The 23,696-nt window shown below is 36.3% G+C and overlaps 1 protein-coding gene across 1 annotated transcript; it reads left to right on the top strand.

Moving 5' to 3' along the window:
* Nucleotides 1-21,888: 21,888 nt before the first annotated feature.
* Nucleotides 21,889-22,305, top strand: LOC118894573 (28S ribosomal protein S12, mitochondrial-like). Its single transcript, XM_036850895.1, has one exon. The coding sequence runs from the start codon at nucleotides 21,889-21,891 to the stop codon at nucleotides 22,303-22,305; it is 417 nt and encodes a 138-aa protein (XP_036706790.1).
* The last annotated feature ends 1,391 nt before the right edge of the window (nucleotides 22,306-23,696 follow it).

Raw genomic sequence — 23,696 nt, 5'->3', positions numbered from 1 at the left:
CTTTTCATCTTGTCTATCTTTCTGTGAATGTGGTTTTTGTTCCACAGGCTGCAGGATTGTAGTTCTTCTTGCTTCTGCTGTCTGCCCTCTGGTGGATGAGGCTATCTGTCTGTTTTATATATAGTAGTATGTATCTGTTAACCCCAAACTCCTAATTTATCCCTCCCCCTCTTTCCCCTATGGTAACCTAAGGTTGTTTTTTATGTCTATAAGTCTGTTTCTGTTTTGTAAATAAGTTCATTTGTATAATTTTTTAGATTCCACATATAAATGATATCATATAATATTTGTCTTTCTCTGACTTCACTTAGTATGATAATCTCTAGGTCCATCCATGTTGCTGCAAATGGCATTATTTCATTCTTTTATGGCTGAGTAATATTCCACTGTGTGTGTGTGTGTATATCTATATATCTATATCTATCTATCTATCTATATATATATATCTTCTTTATCCATTTATCTGTTGATGGACATTTAGGTTGCTTCCATGTCTTAGCTATTGTAAATAGTGCTGCTATGAACACTGGGGTGCATGTATCATTTTGAATTAGAGTTTTCATATTTGCTGGATATATGCCCAGGAGTGGGATTGCTGGATCATATGATAACTTTCTTTTTAGTTTTTTAAGCAACCTCCATACTGTTTTCCACAGTGGCTTAGGTACTTTGAGTATTACAAATTTTTATTAGTATGGGCCAGAAGTGGGGAATCAGGCAGTTTAGAGGTTATCTATATTGTATGTAACTTCTTTTTTATGCTCTCGTATGCAAGTACAATGGAAGCAATGTTAGGAGTTTTCTTCCTCTAACCTGTAGTGGGACTCCTTCTGACTTGCTCAGGTTTTCGAGAGACATGAGGATGTCCTCTTGAAGTAGTTATTAGTGCTGTTCACTAGTATTTCCTGTTATCTCCTGTTTGGGGCATATGGAATTGTATTTCTCTTCCTCATTGTGGCTGAGTGGGGCTATGTGATTGGTTTTGGCTGATACGTTGGAGCAGAAGTAATGTGTGTTGCTTAGAGGAAAATCATTTAACAGTCAGTGTGAGAACTTTCAGAATTCTCTTTTCTCTCTGGCACCTTTGAGATGGTAGGGGCGCCACCAGCAAGTGTGAGATGGTGGGTGCTCCCTGAGTGAATACTCTGAACAGAGTAGGTGGACATGCGGATTGAATAAGAAGCAAAACTTTGTTATTTTAAACCAATAAGATTTTGTGGTTCTTATTGCAGCATAATGTGGCTTTTCCTGCCTGATATATCTCTCTATTTCTGGAGAGTAATTCTTCTGAAATCTCTACCTTTTCTCCTAATGACAAACTGTGCTGTACAAGTGAGAAGACAAGCTTGGAGCCCCCATTGCCACTTTTGCCAATATCAAGATTTTCCATCTCAGCCTCCCACAGACATTTTGAAAGCACACACAACCTTCCTTCCTTCCTTTCTACCAACTCCACAGTCCTATATATCTCCTGGAAGCTTGAAAATGTCTTAAATTTCCATCAACCAAAACTTTACTCCTAAAAGGTAAAAAGGAAAAAAAAAATCTGCTCCTACCTTACCCCAAATATTCTAGCTTTTAAAATTCTTTCTTTTCACCTAACAAAGTTTCTAACACTCCAACCTGTCTTATATCTTCTTGCAAAAGGAGAGAATAGTATTTGTCACCTTTTCTGATCTCCAGACTTAATAAATACTCTCCCTCTCTCCCTCAGTCTTTACATTTCTCTCTGTCACTGTTAGTTTGATCTTGATGTCTGACATGTCCTCTTCATGGAGAAGGTGGAAGTGAAATGGGGATGGGGACACAACACATGCTCTCCCTAACATTTTCTACTTCCAGAATAAATCATGCTCTGATATTAAAAAAATTGCTCTTGGAATTGGCACTTACACTAACATTGTTCAAACTGCATTTATGAAAGTGCAATAACCTATAAGATTTGTAATTCCAGAAGGGTTATACATCTGCAAGTTGACAGGAAGGCTAAAGAAAGCTTCTTTCTTCTACTCTTTCCATTTACCTTGTGCTAAGTGGTCCAGTAGAGATCAATGAAAGAATGGAAGCAGAAAGGGCAGGGTGGGATTATAAGTCACAGGCAGCAAGTGAAGAAAGACAAAATAGTAAAGTCTGCAGTTTGATGGTTTTCTTTGCTGATCACCGTGGCACAACTGAGATGTTTTCATCAATATTTTGAAAATTCAGGTTGAAGGCTTAAAAAAAAAAATGTTGATTCTAGGGAAAAGTAAAAAAAAAAAAAAAAAAAAAAATTTAATGGAAAAGGATGATATATAAATAAAATTCAATAGTTCACATACCTGACTGACTGGTTGAACTGCTGGGACTGTTCTGTTGAAAAGTGTTCTAAGACTCTGGTTTGACAGTGGTGACTGAATAGCCATGAGGGACAAGGGCTTGGGTGCTCCAAATTTGTCATCCTTATCCTAGAAAGTATCTGAGGAACTATCTCTTTCATTCTTGTACATCAAGGAAGAAAAGGGACTGTACTCTATACTCAAAATACAATTGTCCATTTTTCACTTTAACGTCTCCAGAGAAAGAGTTAAATTGGACATTTTCATCTCTCACAGGTTTGTTTGTTTGTTTTTTTCGGTCCAGAACTTTTAAAAGCTAAGCTGGAAAGCAACATTGTGTGGTAGACTTCTTAAGCTTTTTCAGGAGAGTGTTTGCTTGTTTGTTTTTACTGAAATCTCACACAGATCTCCAGTACAAAATAAGTAACAAGTGGAACTGTTTTGCTTAAAGAGGAAACAGTGGTATAAAACCCATATTCCTTAGACCTCTCTCTCTTGCCCTTTGGCATGCTGGAGGATCCATGGGGCTTTCTCACACACAGTCAGTAATTCCAGAAGTGACATTTGAGCCAGACAGACTTGGATTTAAATGCCTTGCTTGCTTCCTAGCCATGTAAATCCTTAGATGAGTTGTTAGCTCATCTAAGCCAGCGGTCCCCAACCATTTTGGCACCAGGAACCTGTTTTGTGGAAGACAATTTTTCGACGGGGGTGGGGGATGGTTCAGGCGGTAATGTGAGGGACCAAGAGCGGCAGATGCTCACCCGCTGCTCACCTCCTGCCATGTGGCCGGGTTCCTAACAGGCCACGGACTAGTACCAGTCCGCAGCCCGGGGTTGGGGACCCCTGATCTAAGCCCTGTTTTCTTTATCCGTTAAATAGAGATAACAGTCCTTAGCTTGCAAAGCTGTTGTGAGATTGAATTGAGATAGCAGAACATAGTAGATACTCAGCAAAGATTATTTCTGTTTTCTCTCCTGCTTGAAGCTAAATCCAACATAATACATCCAATTTTTTATGGCAATTGTTAAAAATAATTTGTTGCCATTATCCTTCAAATACCTGTAAATTGCTATAGATTTTTCTTCAGCTTTTCTTTGTTGCCCAAATCAACCCTGATTTTGTGTCCTTTTTCAATCTTGTTATTTATTCATCTGGTGAAACAATGGATAAAATATTTTCTTCTTTATTTCATATTTGTCAAATTCTCATTAATGGTAATATCTTACTTTTACTAATTCAGATAACCAATACCACAATTTGAGAACTGCTCTGTTGGATATAATTTAGCTTGCTTATTCATTTACTGAATGGTGTTCAACATATCTTCTACAATTGCTTAATGTGTATTTTGGTAATTTTCTTCTTCATAAATAATTACCTTAGAACTTCTCTTTTACATGTATACTACTTCCATGAATTTCAAGGTTATACAGTGTTATATAATGTGTACATATGTTCTTGATGTGAAGAAAGCATCAGTGAAAACATGAAATTACAGCTTAAAGTACTTTTCTCTGCACGAAACTAGCCCAATGAATACCAGGATGCTATTTGTGAAGCTTTGCTTTTCCCCTATTCCTTAGACTTACCTGTTGCAAGATGCTTTTTCTTTTTTTATCTTTCTTTTATCTTAGCCCATTATTGGAACTTTTGCCATAGTCATAAGTATTGCAGGTTATTTAATATTGAACTTCATTATGTCTTTGCAATACTTGTTTGAGTCCATAGCTACCCCCTGCTTTCCTCCCTTACTATTATCGTTTAAGTGTCAAGAAATTTGGGAAATAGATTCAGTGATGAAAATCAACAGTTCCTAGACTGACCTTAAAAAAAAAATCACTTTGCAACAACATGGATGGACTTGGAGGGTGTTACTGTTATGCTAAATGAAATAAGTCAGAGAAAGACAAATGCTGTATGATATCACTTATATGTGGAACCCGCAAAATACAACATACTAGTGAGTATAACAAAAAAGAAACAGACTCACAGACATAGAGAACAAACTAGTGGTTACCAGTGGGGAGAGGGAAGGGAGGAGGTGCAACACAGGGGTAGGAGAGTAAGAGGTACAAACTTAGGTATGAAATAAGCTACAAAGATATAGTACAATGCAGGGAATATAGCCAATATTTTCTATTAACTATAAGTGGAGTATAACCTTTAAAAATTGTGAGTCACTAATATTATACACCTGTAACTTAAATAATATTGTACATTAACTATACTTCAAAAAAAAAAAGAGAAAAATCACTGTCCTATTTATTCATAGACTTACCAAATAATGCTTTTCAAGGGACTAACCCTTAGAAAAGTCCCATCTACTTAAAAATAGAGAGAGATTAAACAGAATTTGTTGTAAATAACTTAAAAAAATTTACTTTGGTTTTCTTCATTAGGTAATAGACTATTTTAATCTGAATTCCCTGCCTAATAAAAGCACAATCGGTGATGCTTTTCTTTTGTAATAATTTCTCATCAAATGGTAGTGCACAAATGAAGGAGATTTGGAGTGACTTTGTTGGCTATGGTGGTTACAATGTGAAATAAATACCTCCTATAAATAATACATAAACAGGAGGAGTTTAACAAAAATTCCAATTTCCATCATGGCCAGAGAAAATAGGATGAGAAGAAAAAATTTACCTTAGAATGAAATTATGAGATTGGAAAGATCTAACATGAATACTTTTTAGTAACCAAAATCAAGTTTACATTCCTGATCCATTTAGTTAAATCTAAAAAGGAACTCGACATTCTAACATAAGGAGCTGCTAGAAGAGTTTAGACATCTAACTTTCTTTAAGTAAATATTTAGATAAAAGAAAATTAATGAACATTTTTAACAGAAATTATTTTCTTGGTGACATAGAATTTAATGGAAGAAACATACTCTAGAAAAATAGACTAGAGGAAAATAGCTGGAGTTCTTATAAATGAAGTTCCCGACGGTAACTTTAATATAGTTTGTTAAATGTTTCCAAACAGTTACCAACAAACAGGTCTTCACATCTTTGAACTAAAACACACCAACTTATTAAGGAAACTCAAAGTAGATCCAAGCTGGTACAGCACTTCTGGGCCATGTGATCCAATGAATTAAACTTCAGTCATCACTTTCTAAACAAAGTGAAGCTGAGGTTCTTATGTGGGCAAAGTTTTCCCATCTCAATCCTGACTGCTGCTTTTGAAAGGCCTGGTGCTAGGGCCCAAGAGAATTTTGATTTGAGAATGACAGGAAATGTTTTTTCCATCTTCCAATAAAATTCAAAGCTTTTATAACATGACCACTTAGACTTTCTATAACTACTTTGTTTTAATAACTTATTTAGTACAGTTGTATAGTGGGGTAAATAATTCACAGCACAGAATGAAAAAGGGATGTGTGTGTATCTGTGTATAAAACTATTTGTGGGGAACTTGTATGAGTAATTGGAGCCTTTTTTAAATCCCTCAGCAATGTAGTATAGATGAGTCACTTAGATGCGCATTTTGCTGTTACTTAATTAAGGAGTATACTGTTTACAAAATTATCCTGAAAGAAAAAAGTCTTGTGGTTGAGGCCTCCACTTAACTAAAATACATATTGGTATTTTACTACCAGATTGGAAAACATCTGAGAAAGTCTCTGTCTGTAATTTTGAAGTTATTATTTTTATTTCACAGGCAAAATTTTCTTTATTTGGTATATATGTGTACGAATATGTAGCATTTAAATATGTAATATTTAAATATTTTAAAAACACCCTTGGTTTTGGAATCAGGAGACCAGTTTGACCCTCTTTCTCAAAAAAAAAAAAAAAATCCCTTTTAAGCTTGTGGCTTTCACTAGTACTTTTAGTATTTAGGAACTTCAATTATTTCATGAATTTTAACAGCCCATATATGAGACCATTCAATAAATGAGTTGTAGATATTTTTTCAGATTAGAAAAATTAAGTCAATTTTACATTAAGAAACTATAGAAATGTCATAAATGCCAGAAAGACAACAGTCTTCTACAAAATTTTGTTCCCACAGTCCTGTAAGCAAAATATTTTGAGCATATAAATATACATTTCTTTATGTACTTATGTACCACATTATAAAACACACAAATAATATAAGGATACAGTATGAGGTAAAAATAAAACACCGCTTTCTCACACCTAAAGGAGTAAATGCAATCACTACCGATTTAAAAAATAAAGAGAAATGTAATGTAGCAGTTTCTGCTACAGCTCTGGAGAGCCTCTCTAAGGCAGGGGGGCACATGAGACGCAGTTTTTGTAGCCTAACAGGTGAAACATGGCAGGAGAGAAACAGGTGCTCCACCCACCCACAGGGTGACCTTCAACACTCACTCAAATCAGAATCACTTGTGTGTTTTTAAAAATACTGATACCTGGGCTCTAACTACAGGGATTTGGTTTCCATTAGTCTGGTGGGGGAGGGACTAGGCATGGATATTTTAAAATCTTCCTAGGAGAGATTAGTGTACAGCTGGGGTTGAGAATCACTACCTTAGACTCAGCATAGCTCTTTTTTTTTTTTTTAACATCTTTATTGGAGTATAATTGCTTTACAATGGTGTGTTAGTTTCTGCTTTATAACAAAGTGAATCAGTTATACATATACATGTGTTCCCATATCTCTTCCCTCTTGCGTCTCCCTCCCTCCCACCCTCCCTATCCCACCCCTCTAGGTGGTCACAAAGCACAGAGCTGATCTCCCTGTTCAGCATAGCTCTTCTACCCTTGTGTGGGCCCCAGTGGGAGTTCCCAGCAGGAAGTGGTGCCCAACCGTAGTGCCTGGTGGGACAGTGCAGTGGTTGAGGGGACACTATAGAAGCAGTGACATGACTGCAGTGTCATGGGAAGGTATTCATTTGAATCAGGAGAAGCAACAACCATTCTTTAAGATGGTGGCCAGAAAAGGTTGTGCTGCTGAGGGTGAAGGTCAAGCTGGTTTAAGAGCTCGGGTAAGTCCTCAGGAGAATGCCTCCACGGGCTGAGACCCTAAGTCAGCAGGCAGGAACAAAGCCTATCTATTGCAGCTTAAATTAATGTCATTCCTATGTCATTAAGCCTTCCACAGCCTGAGGACGCCTAGGGAAACTCAGGTTACGGCATTAATATCGTAACAATAACCAACTTTAACAGAGAGCTTCACAACTGACAAAGCTCTTTTGTATATATTATGTTACTTGATCCACACTTCAGCCCTGGGAGGTAGTAGGGCGAATGCTATTAGTTCCATTCTATAAAGGAAAATAATAAAGTTCAGAAATGTTAAATATTTGCCTGAGGTCATACAATATTAAAGGGCAGAGCCAGAAAGCCAGCTTACTTCTCCCAGCGCTCAAGTATTTTTCCCTTTTTACCATACCTTGAACTGGAAGAAGGTGCTTGGTGATACACAGATGAGGATTCCTATGAATTTGTGTCATTATTGATTTGTTTAGAAATGGGGTAAATCTCTCCTGGGGCTTACTATTTTTATTCTTCACCACAGCCAGAGCTAACAATATTCAGCCATACCAGTTGTTAAAATGCTAAAGACCTCTTGCTCATTCAGTAAATAATTAATCCCTCCACCACCACAACCCCTGCCACCCCAATTCTTCCCCTGGACTCTGCTAGACCTCTCAATGATCCAGCTACTAAGGGGTTAATTCCTGGCTCAGCAAGGGCACTCCTGGCCCTGGTTCCATGTTGAAAACCAGCGTGAGCGCCTGGGCTATTAAATCTGAGGTTGTTAAATATTAGAAATATTACCCTTCCTCATAGGCATTCATTTTCAAATCCAGGTGTCTTACAAATTAATTTCATTGATAATAATAGGGCCTAGGGAATGGATCAGCAAAGCATTGATCCATATATCTCTCCAACAATTCATTCAATCTGTGGTCAAGTTCTTTGGATTCTGCTTCCTGAAAATATATTCTCTCTGTCTCCTCCTCTACTCTAATCAGCACTGCCTTAATTCAGATTTTTACCACCTTTCACTGACTCTTGCTATAGAGTCCCTGTTCCTTATCTAACCCTCTCCAATTTGTAATATTCAAATCTGATGGTGTTCCTACCATTTTAGACTTTATCAAAGGTTGCCCTTTATTAATAGGGTTTTTTCCTAAACTTTATTGAGTTATAATTAACATTAACATTGTGTAAGTTTAATGTGTACAGTGTGATGATTTGATACACATATGTATTACAAAATGACTACCACAATAAGCTTAGTTAACACATTTATCACCTCACCTGATTACCTTTCTTTTCTGGCGATAACATTTAAGATCTACTCTCTTAGCAATTTTCAACTACACAATACAGTATAGTCACCATGCTGTGCATTAGATTCCTGGAACTTATCTATCTTATAACTAGAACTTTGTATCCTTTGATTAACATCTCCCCATTTCTCCCGCCCCCCAGCCCCTGGCAACCACCATTCCACTCTCTATTGCTATGAATTCATAGGGTTTAGTTTAAACTTCTGACCTGGGATACAAGGTCCTCTCTCTACTCTGGTTGACGCTCTCCTCCTCAGCTTGACAGCTCACTAAACACAATTCTTCTTGTATCTGATGCTCACAGCACAGCAAAATACCCCAGGTTCTCCAAACGTTCCATACTGCTGTTTCCTACCACTGTGCCCTGACTCATGTGACTCTCCTTCATGGGCCCACACAACCTATACTTCCTGATGAAAACCAGAATTTTCTCTAGGTTTAATTCAAGCCTCACCTTCTCCATTGACCAGCATTCTGACTCCTTGTGGCCCCACCCAATTGTCAGCCCCTCCTTTATGAACCCATATATATACTTCTAGCATAGCACCTACAAAGCTTTACTACATTTGTTGTTTTGGTAGCCCTCTCTTCCTTTTAGACTGTATATGCTCCTTGGGGGTATGCATCATGTCTTATCAGTCTTATCACCAGCACCTAAAACAGTGTCTGAATACAAAGTATTTAATACGTGCTTACTAAACAAATACCTTAATTCATTAACTCCTGATACGATTCAGGGACTTTCGCCCAGATATAGTCTAGAGCTTCTGAATAAAAAAAAAAAAATCAGGTTAAAAGATCTGACAAAAGATTTCTTGAGCTTCTGTTTCAAATCTATGATAATGATATATCTATAAATGTCAGCTGCCAGACACTGCTAAATGTTTTTCAAAGCAGTAGGAGTCCTGAAACCAGAAGCGTAAGCCAACTACCAAACTATAAATAAGTATCTGCATATTGCAATTAATAGCTTATTTGGAGGTGAATAATCTCTATAAAATGGAGACATCATTTTCAATCAGTAAAGGACTAACACTAAGTTCTGGCAACTTTCTCTTTTATGTAGAAAAGGATTTTAAGCATTATTTGGATACTTAAATAGTTAGAAACACATTAATTTTAGCCACTGTTTGGGTATAAGCCTGTGTCATAACTGGCCTAATCTTTTTTTTTTCCCCCCAGAATCTGATCTGTAAGGACAATTGCCAAATGGAATTGTGGCTCCATTTGGAGCCAAGATTCTCCACTCACCAAGATTCTGTGAAAAGCCACACAGTAAGAGGAACAAAGGGAAAAATATAAACATTTTCCTACTTCTTTATATGAGGTAAGAAATTCCCATTTTAGAAATTAAAAAGAAAAAATGCCCCTCAGTTTATAAGTGCTTGGCTAAACATGTAAATCATAAGCATTTTATGGTTTGTTTTTGAATACTCTTAATTGCTAAGATGTAAACTAAGACATTTCAATAGTCTCTTCATTATTTATCCTATCTTATAACCTTGAGGGAAACAGACTGTCCTGAAGCATGAACAATTTTTAAGTGAGCTAATATGAGCTAATATTTCCCTAATGGATTTTGGGGTTAAGGGCAATGCTCCAGATTGCTTTTAAAGAAGTTGGAATAAGCATTTCTAGTATCTTATCCACAGTATAAGGAATCAAGATGTGTTCATTTCCAACCCTTCCATTGTATGCACTGAAATAATCATATAACTTCTCTTAACCTCAAAGTGCAAACAAGAAATTATATGTCAAGTCATGTGGAAGGCCGCACGTATACAAGAGGTGTGTACATATAAACACATCTAAGTTTGATAGTATAATATGGTTTTTAATGTCTCGTCAGAACAATAAAGAAGCATTGAATAAGAATACATTAAAAAACATAAATATATATTTACTTTTTATCTAAAAAGCATAACCCTATTTTCTATAAGTTCTAAGAAACTCCACATAATTTCAAGGTTTTTAGAAGGGCGTATCCTTTCCTGTACTGTGTTACTTAGATGAACAAGGTAATTGGTGAGGTTAGAGAAGGGAAGAACGGAGGACTGGAACTTTTATTGTTTGCCAGCAGGGAGATGGTTCAGAGGGAGTTTTGTTAGGAACTTGGGCAAAGTAAGGGTGTCTCTAGTTTAAAGGATTCTCACGTTTGATATTTTGACTGTGTTTCCTGTACTAATTTCTGTATCTGCTCAAGGCTGACTCCAGAGTCATCTGGTTGGTACTTTGGTTTCAGAGACTCTCCCTCAAATGTAGCCTAGAACTTCTGAATTAAAAAAAAAAATCTGGTTAAAAGATCTGACAAAAGGCTTTTTCCTACTTTGTGACTTGATTTATATGGTGCATTGGAATTAAGTCACATTTATTTATAATCTGCTGAGCACTGTTAATTAGAAGAACTAAAGTTATATGAAATTCGAACTATTTTGAAAATTCCAGGATATATGCAAGCATATCTTTTTCAATCATCTTCTCAACACTTTGAAAAGTCCTGGTCAGGCTTTAGATTATATTGTTGCTGGTTTTCTCCCCACCTAATAAAATATGAAAATCCTCTCTTTTCTTTCTTGTAGATCCTCTTCCCCTTTAGTGTTTGATAATACTAGATGGAAACCAATCAACTAAATTGTAAAAGGTGGAAGTTTATCCACTTCCCCTACTGTTGAAACTTTATTGAAAATACTGACATCCTTTGGTTTGAGATGGGAAATTATTGCAAGAGCCACAAATTATAATACCTATTCAGTTTTAATTTTAAAATACTTGAATTTGGAAGCAAAGAACAAGTTTTCTGCTAGCAATTCTATTAACTTCAACTATCCTATCTATCTCAGCTGGTGTTTTTCAGATACACAGTAGGTTGGGCATATCACACGGCTAGGATTCTTAGTCCTGATTCTGATATTTGCTTTAATGCTGTATGATCCTAGGTAACCTCTCTGAGCCTCAGTTTTCTCATTTGTAAAACAGGAATCATAATATACATCCAGTTTCCCTGCATAACACACATGCAGTTGAGAGGGTCACTTTAGTGGAGGCACATGAAAGCACTTTGATAGCTGAAGACATTGCAGATCCACTGATGAACCAGCAGGAGGCTTGGTCCAGCGCCTGGCTGAAACATGGTGTCTTTACATCCTTGCCGCTTCAGCTCACAGGTTCTTGCAGAGTTTGAATTAGAAGCTGTTTTTGTCCATGTCCTTTCACCAGCTCGGGAGCCTCGTTCCAGCCTCTTGCTTGAGGAGCAAGTATTACTGTTGCCGTCTTGCATTGGTTTGAGTACAATATTTCTGTTGCCTTCTAGCATTGGTCTGTTTACTCGGCCTTGGCTAAACTCCTGACTACAGTTGTCTCCTTCTGGCTTTGTCCCTGCTCTTTGTTTTGCATTTCTGTCCAGTAAAAATGCTGATCTTGTTTTTGAGGTGGGCTATGGTTTTTTGGTCTCTGTTACCAGTCTGTATGTATTTGTAGTAGAGAATATGCATCAAAGCCTGAAATTATGCAGCTAACTTGACTGGAAGGTTTCCTTGGTACAAGTGTTTTATAAACTGTCAAGTTCAATCAGATATAAGATGATGTGTTTAAGAAAGGAAACCTGAGTTTCATTTTTTTCTGAACTCCACCTGGCATCACTGAGAATGTTTTACAGTTCAATGATTAAGTCGCTTCCATAGCGACAAAGATCAGTAATGCTCAAAGTGTGGTCCTCGAACTGGGCTTGTCTGCAAAATGTTACTGGTCTGGGGTAAGATAAGTTCGAATGTGAGAGTCAGCACTGGGAAATGTTTAGAGCAATTTGAAAAAGTAATTTTACATTTGTTGTATCTAACAATGTAAAGAATGAGCTTATATTTTTGTTCTTTTAATCTCATTTTTCTTATACTTTACAAAATATCTATTTATGATGGATTAGAAATTAAAACAACTAGGCCCTTTACCACAGATAGTTTGAGAAGTACTGTTTGAAACTGTTACTGATGCTTATTATATTTCATCAAATATAAGATCCCATCAATTTAATCTGTGCTATTATTTTATATATCAGAAAAGAAGAAAGCAATGCTGCCAATTAAGATATATGCCTTGTCTATATATCACTTAGATTTTTAATATTTACTGAAAGAGCTCTTTTTGACTTGTAACAATTTTTAAAAATCACAGATTTCTTTTCTTAAGTATAAAAAGGAAAATATTAATACACTAAATTAATGAAGGTATTTCTTAAACTTCTTCATGTTCTCAGTCTAATATTTCTTGTTGATGTCTGTGTTTTCCACACAATACTGTGGAATATTGTGGTTTTCCACATAGTATTGCCCAATACAGTACTGCCCAACACAAAGATTTTTTTAAAGATTTCTCCAATATAATTTGCAGGTTTTCCCCCACAAACTACCGACCTTACTAGAAGGTGTCTATGGACAGTTGCATGTATTTCAGGAACAAACTATATTATAATATTTTTATACTTTTTTTAGTCTTTCTTAGATCCTATAAAGAACTTGATGCATGAAAACATGGAACTGTGACTATCCCTTCAAAGATGAATATCTGCTTCTTCAGTATCAAATATATACCCAAGTGCTCTGTTTCCATGCCTTCCTGCAGACACAATAACTTCTTTGTTTTAATGCTGAGGTACACAGTAATCTTTTAATAGATGTTTATTATGGCAATTAAACTCAACACATATAGTATTAACCAGGCATTTAACTCAATGATGGGAATTTGAAAGCTAGGAAAGGACTGAGCTATAGAATGTTTGGGCAAGGCCTGACTGACTGTGATTGTGATTTACAATCTCAGATTGTAAAATGTATCCTAAGAGAGGTTAAAACGTGAAAAAAAGTGTCTTTAAATAGATGAAATATGGTAATATGGATTTAAAGACTTTTAAGAGAGAGCTATCATTTTACTGGAATAATTTAGAAACATGTGGGTTCATGATTAATATGTATTCCTAGGAGAAGCACTAAGGTTGTTTAATGCATCTAAATTATATTAATTGAATTTAAAGGAGCATCTGCATGGAGACTAGCATTTCATTGATTAATTCAACTAGCCTACTACAGAGTTTACTAAATATCTAAGTGATTTAATTTATTGAACTACTTACTCCAAAGACAGAGTATATCTAGCACTCCATAACAAACACTCAGCACTTACTGTGTGTAAGGTGTTTCCCCATTTGTAAGACTAGGCATCAGGGCACGGAGAGGTTAGTAAGTCTCGGGGCCAGCACTCAAACCTATACGTGTGGCTCAAGTGTCCAAAGTTTGAGCTGTTAACTTATGCTATGCTGCTTTTCAACAAGTAAAGTTATTTTGGCTACATTTCTAGTTTACAAAAGATCCCGCAGTTGATTAAAAAAATAATTCCCTAAAACTTTCCAGATCATGAAAGCATGTAATGGGGGAAAAAGACAACTCTGAATTTAAACAAACCAACCCACTGAGCCAGTCAAGGTCTTGAGTGTGAGTAGAACCAGCTGAAGAAAATGTGGCCCAATCAGACCCTTTATCGAGTCTGGGTAATAAATGCCCTTGGCAAACAAACACAATCAGAACAAAAATTTCCAGTACCACTTTCCTGTACCACTGAAAGGAAAAAATGTTGACAGGGACTATGGAAATGTGATGACTAGTAATTATTCAGTTGAAGGGGAATATAAACTGGGACTTACATAGAATTTGGATGCCAAACAAAACTATTACAATGAAATTCTAGGAGGCCAAATGTAAACCAAAACTGTCCAGGCTACAGCGTTTCCCCACTATTGTATATACAAAGGTGAAACTGAATCTCCAAGGAGGACAAAGCAAATAATGTCATCAGCTATTTCTCAGAGTGAAATCCTAATAAAAATGAAACTGAGTCTGTTAAAACTCAATTGTCTGAAGTAGATGCATTTCCTCTTGTTAGAGAATTTAAATAGATTCTTCCTTACTCAAAATACAGAGCATAAAGATATCCACTGGCCAAATATGAATGAATCTTAGACTTCTCTGAAGACCTTTATTTAAGAAATACAATGCAAAAAATACTTAAACAACAGGGAATTTACATGTCATAAAAGGATGCAGTTATATTTTATAGAGAATTTAGTTTCCCATGAGTTAAATTTCTTTCCAAATCATCGTTTGACTAAACGGTTGGGTTCTAAGAAACTTGAAAGTAAAGTGTAGGTAATGGTCAAGTAAAGATGAATAAAATAAATGAATAGAAAACCAGTATTGGAAATGATGACATAAATCAATACCAAAGATTTTCTTTTACCAAATTGTTTAAACTAAGACACACCTTTTTCACTTATACCAGTAGTGCTTTTTAAAAACCCTTGCATTATTTAGGAAAAAAACCACCACCATAATATATTAAAAGACAACCCATTCTGGCTGGAAGGTAAAATTACAACTTTAATTTGTATTTAAAAACATTTGGTGATCAAAAGGTACAAACTTCCAGTTATAAATAAGTCCAGGGGATGTAATGTATAGCATGATGACTATAGTTAACAATAATGTACTGTATGTTTGAAAGTGGCTGAGAGTAAATGTTAAACATTTTCATCACTAGAAAAAAATATTTGTATCTACGTGTGGTGATGGATGTAAAAATAAACTTACTGTGGTAATCATTTCACAGTATACACATATATCAAACCATTATGTTGTATGACTGAAGCTAATACAATGTTATATATCAATTGTACCTCAAATAAAAATTTTTTTCCTAAAAATTGGAACTTCAAAGAACTAAAATTTTTTGAAATGTATATTTATATACATATTATGAAACGTATTTAAATCTATAAAATTAAGACATAATGCTTTATTAGTTTTTATAACTTGGATTGGCCCAGGAGCCCTCACTTGGTCAATGTGGCAGAGTGTGGGAGCCTTCCTACCAGAAGGATGAGTTCCACCCTGTGATGGTGAATTTTACTTGTCGGCTTGGCAGGGTCAAGGTGCCAGATATTTGGTCAAACACTCTTCCAGATATTTCTGTGAAGGTGTTTTTTGTTTTTATGTTTTATTTTTAATTGAAACATAGTTGATTTACAATATTATATTAGTTTCAGGAGCACAACATAGTGATTCAATATTTGTATAGATTATACTCCATTTAAAGTTAGTATAAAATAATTGGCTATATTCCCTGTGCTGTACATTACATCCTTGTACCTTATTTTACATATTTATAGTAATTTGTACCTCTTAATTCCCTTCACCTGTCTTCTCCCTACATCCACCCCACTCTCCACTGGTAACCACCCTAGTATGTTCTCTGTATCTGTAAGTCGGTTTCTGTTTTCTTATATTCATTTGTTTATTTTTTAGATTCCACATATAAGTGAAAACATATAGTATTTGTCTTCTCTGTTTGACTTATTTCACTGAGCGTAATACTCTCCAGGTCCAATCATATATATACCACATCTTCTTTATCCATTCATCTGTTGATGGACACTTAGGTTGCTTCCATATCTTGGCTACTGCAAATAATGCGGCTATGAACACTGGTGTGCATATATCTTTTCAACTAAGTGGTTTCACTTTCTTTGGATATATACCCAGGAGTGGAATTGCTGGATTGCATGACAGTTCTGTTTTTAATTTTTTAAGGAACCTCCATACTGTTTTCCACAGTGGCTGCACCAATTTACATTCCCACCAATTGTGCACAAGGGTTCCCTTTCTCCACATCCCCACCAACACTTATCTTTTGTTGTCTTTTTGACAATAGCCATTCTGCCAGCTGTGAGGTGATATCTTATTGTGGCTTTGACTTTCTTTTCCCTGATGATTAGTGATGCTGAACATTTTTTCATGTGCCTATTGGCCATCTGGATCTTCTTTGGAGAAATGCCTATTCAGGTCTTCTGCCTATTTTTTAATTGGGTTATTTGTCTTTTGGATGCTGAGTTGCATGTGTTCCTTATGTATTTTCAATGTTAGCCCCTGATCAGACATATCCTTTGCAAATATCTTCTCCTGCTCAGTAGGTTGTCTTTTTGTTTTGCTGATGGTTTCCTTTGCTGTGCAAAAGATTTTAAGTTTGATTAGGTCCCATTTGCTTATTTTTGCTTTTGCTTCCCTTGCCTGAAAAGGCAGACTCAAAGATATATGGCTAAGACCTATGTTAAAGAGCATACTGCCTGTTCTCTTCTAGGAGATTTATGGTTTCCAGTCTTACATTTAGGTCTTTAATTCATTTTGAGTTTATTTTTGTATATGGTATGAGAAAATATTCTAATTTCATTCTTTTATATTTAGCTCTTCAGTTTTCCCAACACCACTTTTTGAAGATATTATCTTTTCCCCATTGTATATTCTTGCCACCTTTGTCATAGATTAGTTGAGCATATGTGAATGGGTTTATTTCTGGTGCTCTTTATCCTGTTCCACTGATAAGTGTCTATTTTTGTGCAGTACCTTACTGCTTTGATTACTGTAGCTTTGTAGTATAGTCTGAAGCCAGGGAGCATGATACCTCCAGCTTTGTTCTTTTTTCTCAAGATTGCTTTGGCTATTTAGGGTCTTTGGTAGTTCCATACAAATTTTAGAATTAGTTGTTCTAATTCTGTGGAAAATGTCATGAGTATTTTGACAAGGATTGCATTAAGTCTGTAGATAGCTTTTGGTAGTATGGACATTTTAACAATATTCTTCCCATCATGAACATGGGCTATCTTTCCATTCGTTTGTATCATTTTCAATTTCCCTCATCAATGTTTTATAGTTTACAGAGTATAGGTCTTTCATGTCCTTGGTTAAGTTTATTCCTAGCTATTTTATTCATTTTGATGAGATTGTGAATGGGATTGTTTTCTTGCTTTTTCTTTCTGATAGTTCATTATTAGTGTACAGAAGAGCAGCAGAATTCTGTATATTAATATTGTATCCTATAACTTTACTAATTCACTTATTAGTTCTAATTGTTTCTTTGTGGAGACCTTAAGAGTTTTCTATATATAGTATCAGGACATCTGCAAATAGTGACGGTTTTACTTTTTTTCTTACAATTTTGATGACGTTTATTTCTCTTTCTTCTCTGATTGATTTGGCTAGGACTTCCAATACTATGTTAAATAGAAATGGTGCGAGTGGGCATCTTTGTCTTGTTCCTGATCTTAGAGGAAAAGTTTTCAGCTTTTCATCATTAAGTATGATGTTAACTGTGGGTTTGTCATAAATGGCCTTTATTATGTAGAGATAGGTTCTCTCTATGTTAAATTTATTGAGAGTTTTGAACATGACTGGATGTTGAATTTTGTCAGATGTTTTCTGTATCTATTGAGATGATCATGTGATTTTTATCCTTTGTTTTGTTAATGTGGTGTATCACATTGATTGATTTGTAGATACTGAACTATCCTTGCATCCCTGGGATAAATCCCACTTGATCACAGTGTATGATCCTTTTAGTGTATTACTGAATTCAGTTTACTAATACTTTGTTGAGGATTTTTGCATCTATGTTCATCAGGTATATTCGCCTGTAATTTTTTTTGTTTTTCTTTGATAGTGTCTTTGGTTTTGGTATCAGTGTAATGGTGGCCTCATAGAATGAATTTGGAAGTGTTTCGTCCTCTTCAATTTTTTGGAATGGTTTGAGAAGGTTAGGTATTAACTTTCTTCATGTGTTTGGTAGAATTCCCCTGTGAAGCCATCCAGTCCTGGAACTTTGTTTGTTGGGAGTTTTTTGATTACTGATTCAATTTCAATACTAGTCATCAGTCTGTTCAGATTATATAGTTCTTCCTGATTCAGTCTTGGAAGATCACTTTTTTTTCTAGGAATTTATCCGTTTCTTCTAGGTTGCCCAATTTGTTGGCATATAAATGTTCAGAGTATTCTCTTATTATTGTTTGTATTTCTGTGATATCTGTTGTTATTTCTCCTTTTTCAATTCTGATTTTACTGATTTGGACCCTCTTTTTTTCTTGATGAGTTTGGATAAAACCTTATCAATTTTATTCATCTTTTCAAGAAACCAGCTCTTGGTTTCATTGGTCTTTTGTTTTGTTTTGTTTTTGGGGTTTTTTTGGGGGGGTTGCTATTTTGTTTCCACTCTGATCTTTATTATTTTGCTGACTTTGGGCTTGGTTTGTTCTTCTTCTTCTAGTTCCTTTAGATGGTAGATTCAGTTGTTTATTTGAGCATGTTTCTCTTTCTTTGTTAGGCCTGTATCTCTATAAACTTATCTCTTAGAACTGCTTTTGCTGTGTCCCATACATTTTGGAAAGTTGTGCTTTTACTTTAATGTGTATCAAGGTATTTTCTGATTTCTCCTTTGATTTCTTCATTGATCTACTGGTTTTTTTGTAGTGTGTTCTTTAGTCTCCTTATATTTGTGTTTTACCCATTTTTCTTCCTGTAATTGATTTCTAGTTTCATACTGTTGTGATCTTAAAGTGCTTGATACAATTTTTATCTTCTTAAATTTGTTGAGACTTGCTTTGTGGCCTACCATGTTATCTATCCTGGAGAATGTTCCATGTGCACTTGAAAATAATGTGTATTCTGCTACTTTTAGATGGAACGCACTGTATATATCTATTAAATCAACTGGTCTTATGTGTCATTTAAAATTTCAGGGACTGAAACCACCCCACCTCACCCCTACCAAGCAAGAGGCGATTCTGCCAGCAGACTGCCTTTGGACTCAAGCTGCAACTCTTCTCTTGGTCTCTAGCCTGAATCCCTATCTTGGAGATTTTGAGTTTACCAAGCCTATACAATTGCTTGAGTTAAATCTGTTGTTTTAAATCTGGATCTGGTTAAACAGGTATGTCTAGTGTATGAAAGCTCATTGAGCTGGGCTCTATAAAGAGTCACTTCTCTATATGTTCATTAAACTTCATTAAAAAGTTAACAAAAATGGCTTCAAACCTGGGAAATGTGTCCTTATACAAATTATAAAAGCAGAAATGAAGCTAATTGTTATATAAACCAGTTGTAACTATAAAAATGAGAACATTGGGAGCAATCACTTTATAATCACCAAAGACATAGGTTAGGACTTCAGATTGCATAGAAATTTTGCATTATGTTCATGAGGGATATTAGTATGTAGCTTTCCTGAAGTGTCTTTTCAGATTTTGTTTTTAGGGTAGTGCTGAAATCATAGAATAAGTTGGGAAGTATTTTTTTCTTTTCAATTTTCTCAAAGACTTTGTTTAGGGTTGGTGACATTTCTTCCTTCAATGTTTGGGAGAATTCCTTTTACAGGAAGGTTTCTAACTATAAACTCAAGATTTTAATAGATATTGGGCTATTCCAGTTATCAACTCCTTGAGTGAGGGTTGGTAGACTTTCAATTATTTTTTTCCTTTTCATCTAAGTTAAGTTTATTGGCATAACGTTGTTCATAACATTCTTTTATTATCCTTTTTGTATCCTTTAATATCCTTTAAGTATGTGTAGGATATGTAGTGATGTTGCCTTTCTCATTTCTGGTATTGGTAATCTATGTCTTTGTTTTTTCTGACCAGTCAGACTGATCAGATTTGCTAGAGATTTATCAGTTTTATTGATCTTCATAAAGAACGAGGTTTTGATTTCATTAATTTTCTCTATTATTCTTTCTGGATTTTACTGATTTTGGCTTTGATCATTTCCTTTCTTCTGCTTAATTTGAGTTTTTTGTTTGTTTCGTTTTTTTGTTTGTTTTTTGGTTTTTTTTGGTGGTGTGTGTGTGTATGTGTGTGGGTTTTTTTTTTTTTTTTTTGGCTGTGTTGGGTCTTTGTTGCTGTGCAAGGGCTTTCTCTAGTCGCGGCAAGCAGGGGCTACTCTTCGTTGCAGTGTGCGGGCTTCTCACTGCGGTGGCTTCTCTTGTTGTGGAGCACAGGCTCTAGGTGCGTGGGCTTCAGTAGTTGTAGCATGCGGGCTTAGTAGTTATGGCTCGCCGGCTCCAGAGCGCAGGCTCAGTGGTTATGGTGCATGGGTTTAGTTGCTCCGTGGCATGTGGGATCTTCCTGGACCAGGGATCAAACCAGTGTCCCCTGCATTGGCAGGCGGATTCTTAACCACTGTGCCACCAGGGAAGTCCTTAATTTGAGTTTAATTTACTTTTCTTAATGTAGAAATTGAAGGTATTAATTTGTTCCCTTTTTTCTTTTCAAATATGGCCATTGCTGCTATAATTTCCCCCTAAGTATTGCTTTAGCTGTATCCCACATTTTCATTCAGTTTAAAGTATTTTCTGTTTTTTAAAACATTTCTTCTTTGACTTCTGGGCTATTTTGAAGTATTTTTTCAGATATCTTTCTATTATTGATTCTAATTTAACTCCATCATGGCTACACAACATATTTTGTATAACATGAATCCTTCCAAGTTTAATAAAACTTGTTTTTTGCCCTGAATATGATTTACTTTTGGTGAATCCTTAATGTGCAGTTGAAAAAATGTGTATTTTGTTGTTTCTGGGTGGAATAGTCTATAATTTTTAATTAGATCAATTTGGCTGATAGTGTTATTCAAGTGTTATTGATTTGCTATGCAAATCAATATATTGTTATTGATTTTCTGTCTATAAATTATTGAGTGGTGTGTTGAGAACTCCATCTATAATTGTGGGTTTGTCTATTTTTCTTCACAGACTTATCAGTTTTTCTTCATGTAATTTGCAGCTCTGTTATTAGGCCTGAAACCATTTAGAATTCTATGTCCTTTGAATGAATTGAGTCCTTTATCATTTATTAAATGGACCTCTTTATCCTTGATAATATCCTTTGCTCTAAAATCTACACTAATATTTGTGATTAATGCTTGCATAGTATACCTTTTCCCACCCTTCAGCTTTGGCCTATTTGTGTTTTTATATTTAAAGTAGGTTTCTTCTAAGCAGCATATATTTGGGTCTTGCTCTTTTTTAAAATCCAATTTTTAAATTGGAGTACTTTGATCATCAATCATTAATGTGATTATAGGTATAGTTGAGTGCAAATCTACCATCTTATTGTTTTCTATTTTTCCATACGTTCTTTGTTCCCCTTTATTGCTTTTTCTGACTTCTTTTGGATTAAGTATTTTTTATTATTTCATTTTATCTCTTTCACTGGCTTAGTTATGATTCTTTGTTGCGTGTGAGCGTGTGTGTGTGTGTGTGTGTGTGTGTGTGTGTGTAGGGTTGCTTTAGGTTCAAAGTATACATGTTTAACTTATCACAATTTGCCTAAATGATATACCACTGCATGTATAATATAAGAACTTCACAACAGAGAGAGGCCGGATTCCACGTGTCTGTGGACGCAGCTAGGGTTGGGACGTTGCAAGCAGTGGGATGTCCTCCTGGTCCAGCCTTCTCCGTGGCCTCAGCACACCCCTAAATCATGGCCTAGCCCCGGCCTCCCTACCTTGGGTCACGCATCCCACGGCCACCCTGAACCAGATGCACCGCCGGGGGCCTCCAAAGCATCCGCCTGCAAAAGTGGGCCCCTCGGCTGGCCGGCAGCAGCTGAAGGGCGTGGTCCTGCGCACGTTCATCTGCAAGCCTAAGAAGCCCAACTCGGCCAACCGCAAATGCAACCGCGTGCGGCTCAGCACTGGTCGGGAGGCCGTCTGCTTCATTCCCGGGGAGGTCCACAGCCTACAGGAGCACCACGCTGTGCTCGTTCAGGGCGGCTGCAGGCAGGACCTGCCCGGCGTCAAGTTCACTGATGTGCGCAGCAAGTACGACTGTCGCCATGTGCAGAAGTGACCCCCTCCCCACCTCCCCCCAGATACGGCGGGTGGGTGTTCATGGCAGAACAACAACCTTCCCCCACGGGGCTCCTGCAGTGTGTTTGGGAAGCTAGTCCAGCTCTAGAAGTAGCTGGTCCTGGTTCAAAGCCTGGCCACCTCTTCCATCAGGACCACTCTTAACCCATAGTGGCCCTGGGTGTGAATCAGAAAAAAGGCGTCCCTCTCCCAACACCCTTGATTTCCATGCTGACGCCAGGGACCTCTTCTGCTGTACTGCCATCTACTGGGAAGGGGTTGCAATATACACACAGACACCGCCCCGCCCCCACCCCACCCAGGTTGTGACCAGAACCCCCTTGCGTGGTATTTGCCCTCTGTGTGGTCTTGGCCACTGACATCCCTTCTGACCTCAGTTTCCTCCTGCAGAAAAAAATAGCTCCACTCGCAGTATCCCCTTTATTGGATTTGGTGAAGATTAAACTACATGCTTTATGTGCATAACAAAAAAAAGAACTTCACAGTGGTATACTTCCATATCTCCCTTCCTGGCCTTTGTGACACTGTTATCATATATTTCACTTCTACATATGTTACAGACCATATACTGCTATCAGTTTTTCTTTAAACAGTCTGTTATCTTTTAAACACATTTAAATAATAATATAGAAAGTCTTTCCACTTATGTAATTACTATTTCTGTTGCTTCTCATTCCTTTGCATGGATCCATACTTTCATCTGGTGTCATTTTCCTTCTGCTTAAAAGACTTTAATATTTCTCAGAGCAAAAAGTTTACTAGCGATGAATTCTTTCAGCTTTTGTATGTCAGAAAAGTCTTAATTTTACCTTTGTTTCAAAAGGTATTTTTCCTGGGTGAAGAATTCTAAGTTGACAGGTTTTTTAAAAACTTAAAACTCTTCTCTATAGTCTATAGTGTCTTCTTAGTTCTTACCACACCAAATCTAATTTCCTGTGCTTAAAATTTAAGGCTCATTCCATAAATTGACTGATTTTCCCTCTACTCCTTAAAAGTAATCCTCAAACCCAGGCATGCTATTCTCCTTCCTAGTCCTATATTTATTCTTCTTCCTTTCTCTGTAACTTTACCTCCATTTTTGTCTCCTTCATCCTTCAAGTTCTCTCAAAAGTTTAAAGCCTTGCCTTCTCTAAGAGGCCTTTCCTTCCAAGTTATTTACATTTCTCTTCATCACCATCTGCTTTTACAGCTCTTGGACTATCAGAATTTTCATCATTAATTATATACAGCATTTTTTGCGTTTTTCCTGATCTTATCTTGCCTGTTTGGTGAAAGCTCTTTAAGAAAACTGAGTAATTTATACTCTTTATGCCCTCTACACCATCCTCTTTCTGTACCTCCTGCCCGAATCAGTTTTGTAGGTGCTTTTAA

The sequence above is a fragment of the Balaenoptera musculus genome, chromosome 4 (assembly GCF_009873245.2).
Source record: "Balaenoptera musculus isolate JJ_BM4_2016_0621 chromosome 4, mBalMus1.pri.v3, whole genome shotgun sequence".
In the NCBI taxonomy this organism is placed as follows: Eukaryota; Metazoa; Chordata; class Mammalia; order Artiodactyla; family Balaenopteridae; genus Balaenoptera; species Balaenoptera musculus.
Note: the sequence above shows the minus strand (reverse complement) of the source record. Positions and strands in the feature narration are given on the sequence as shown.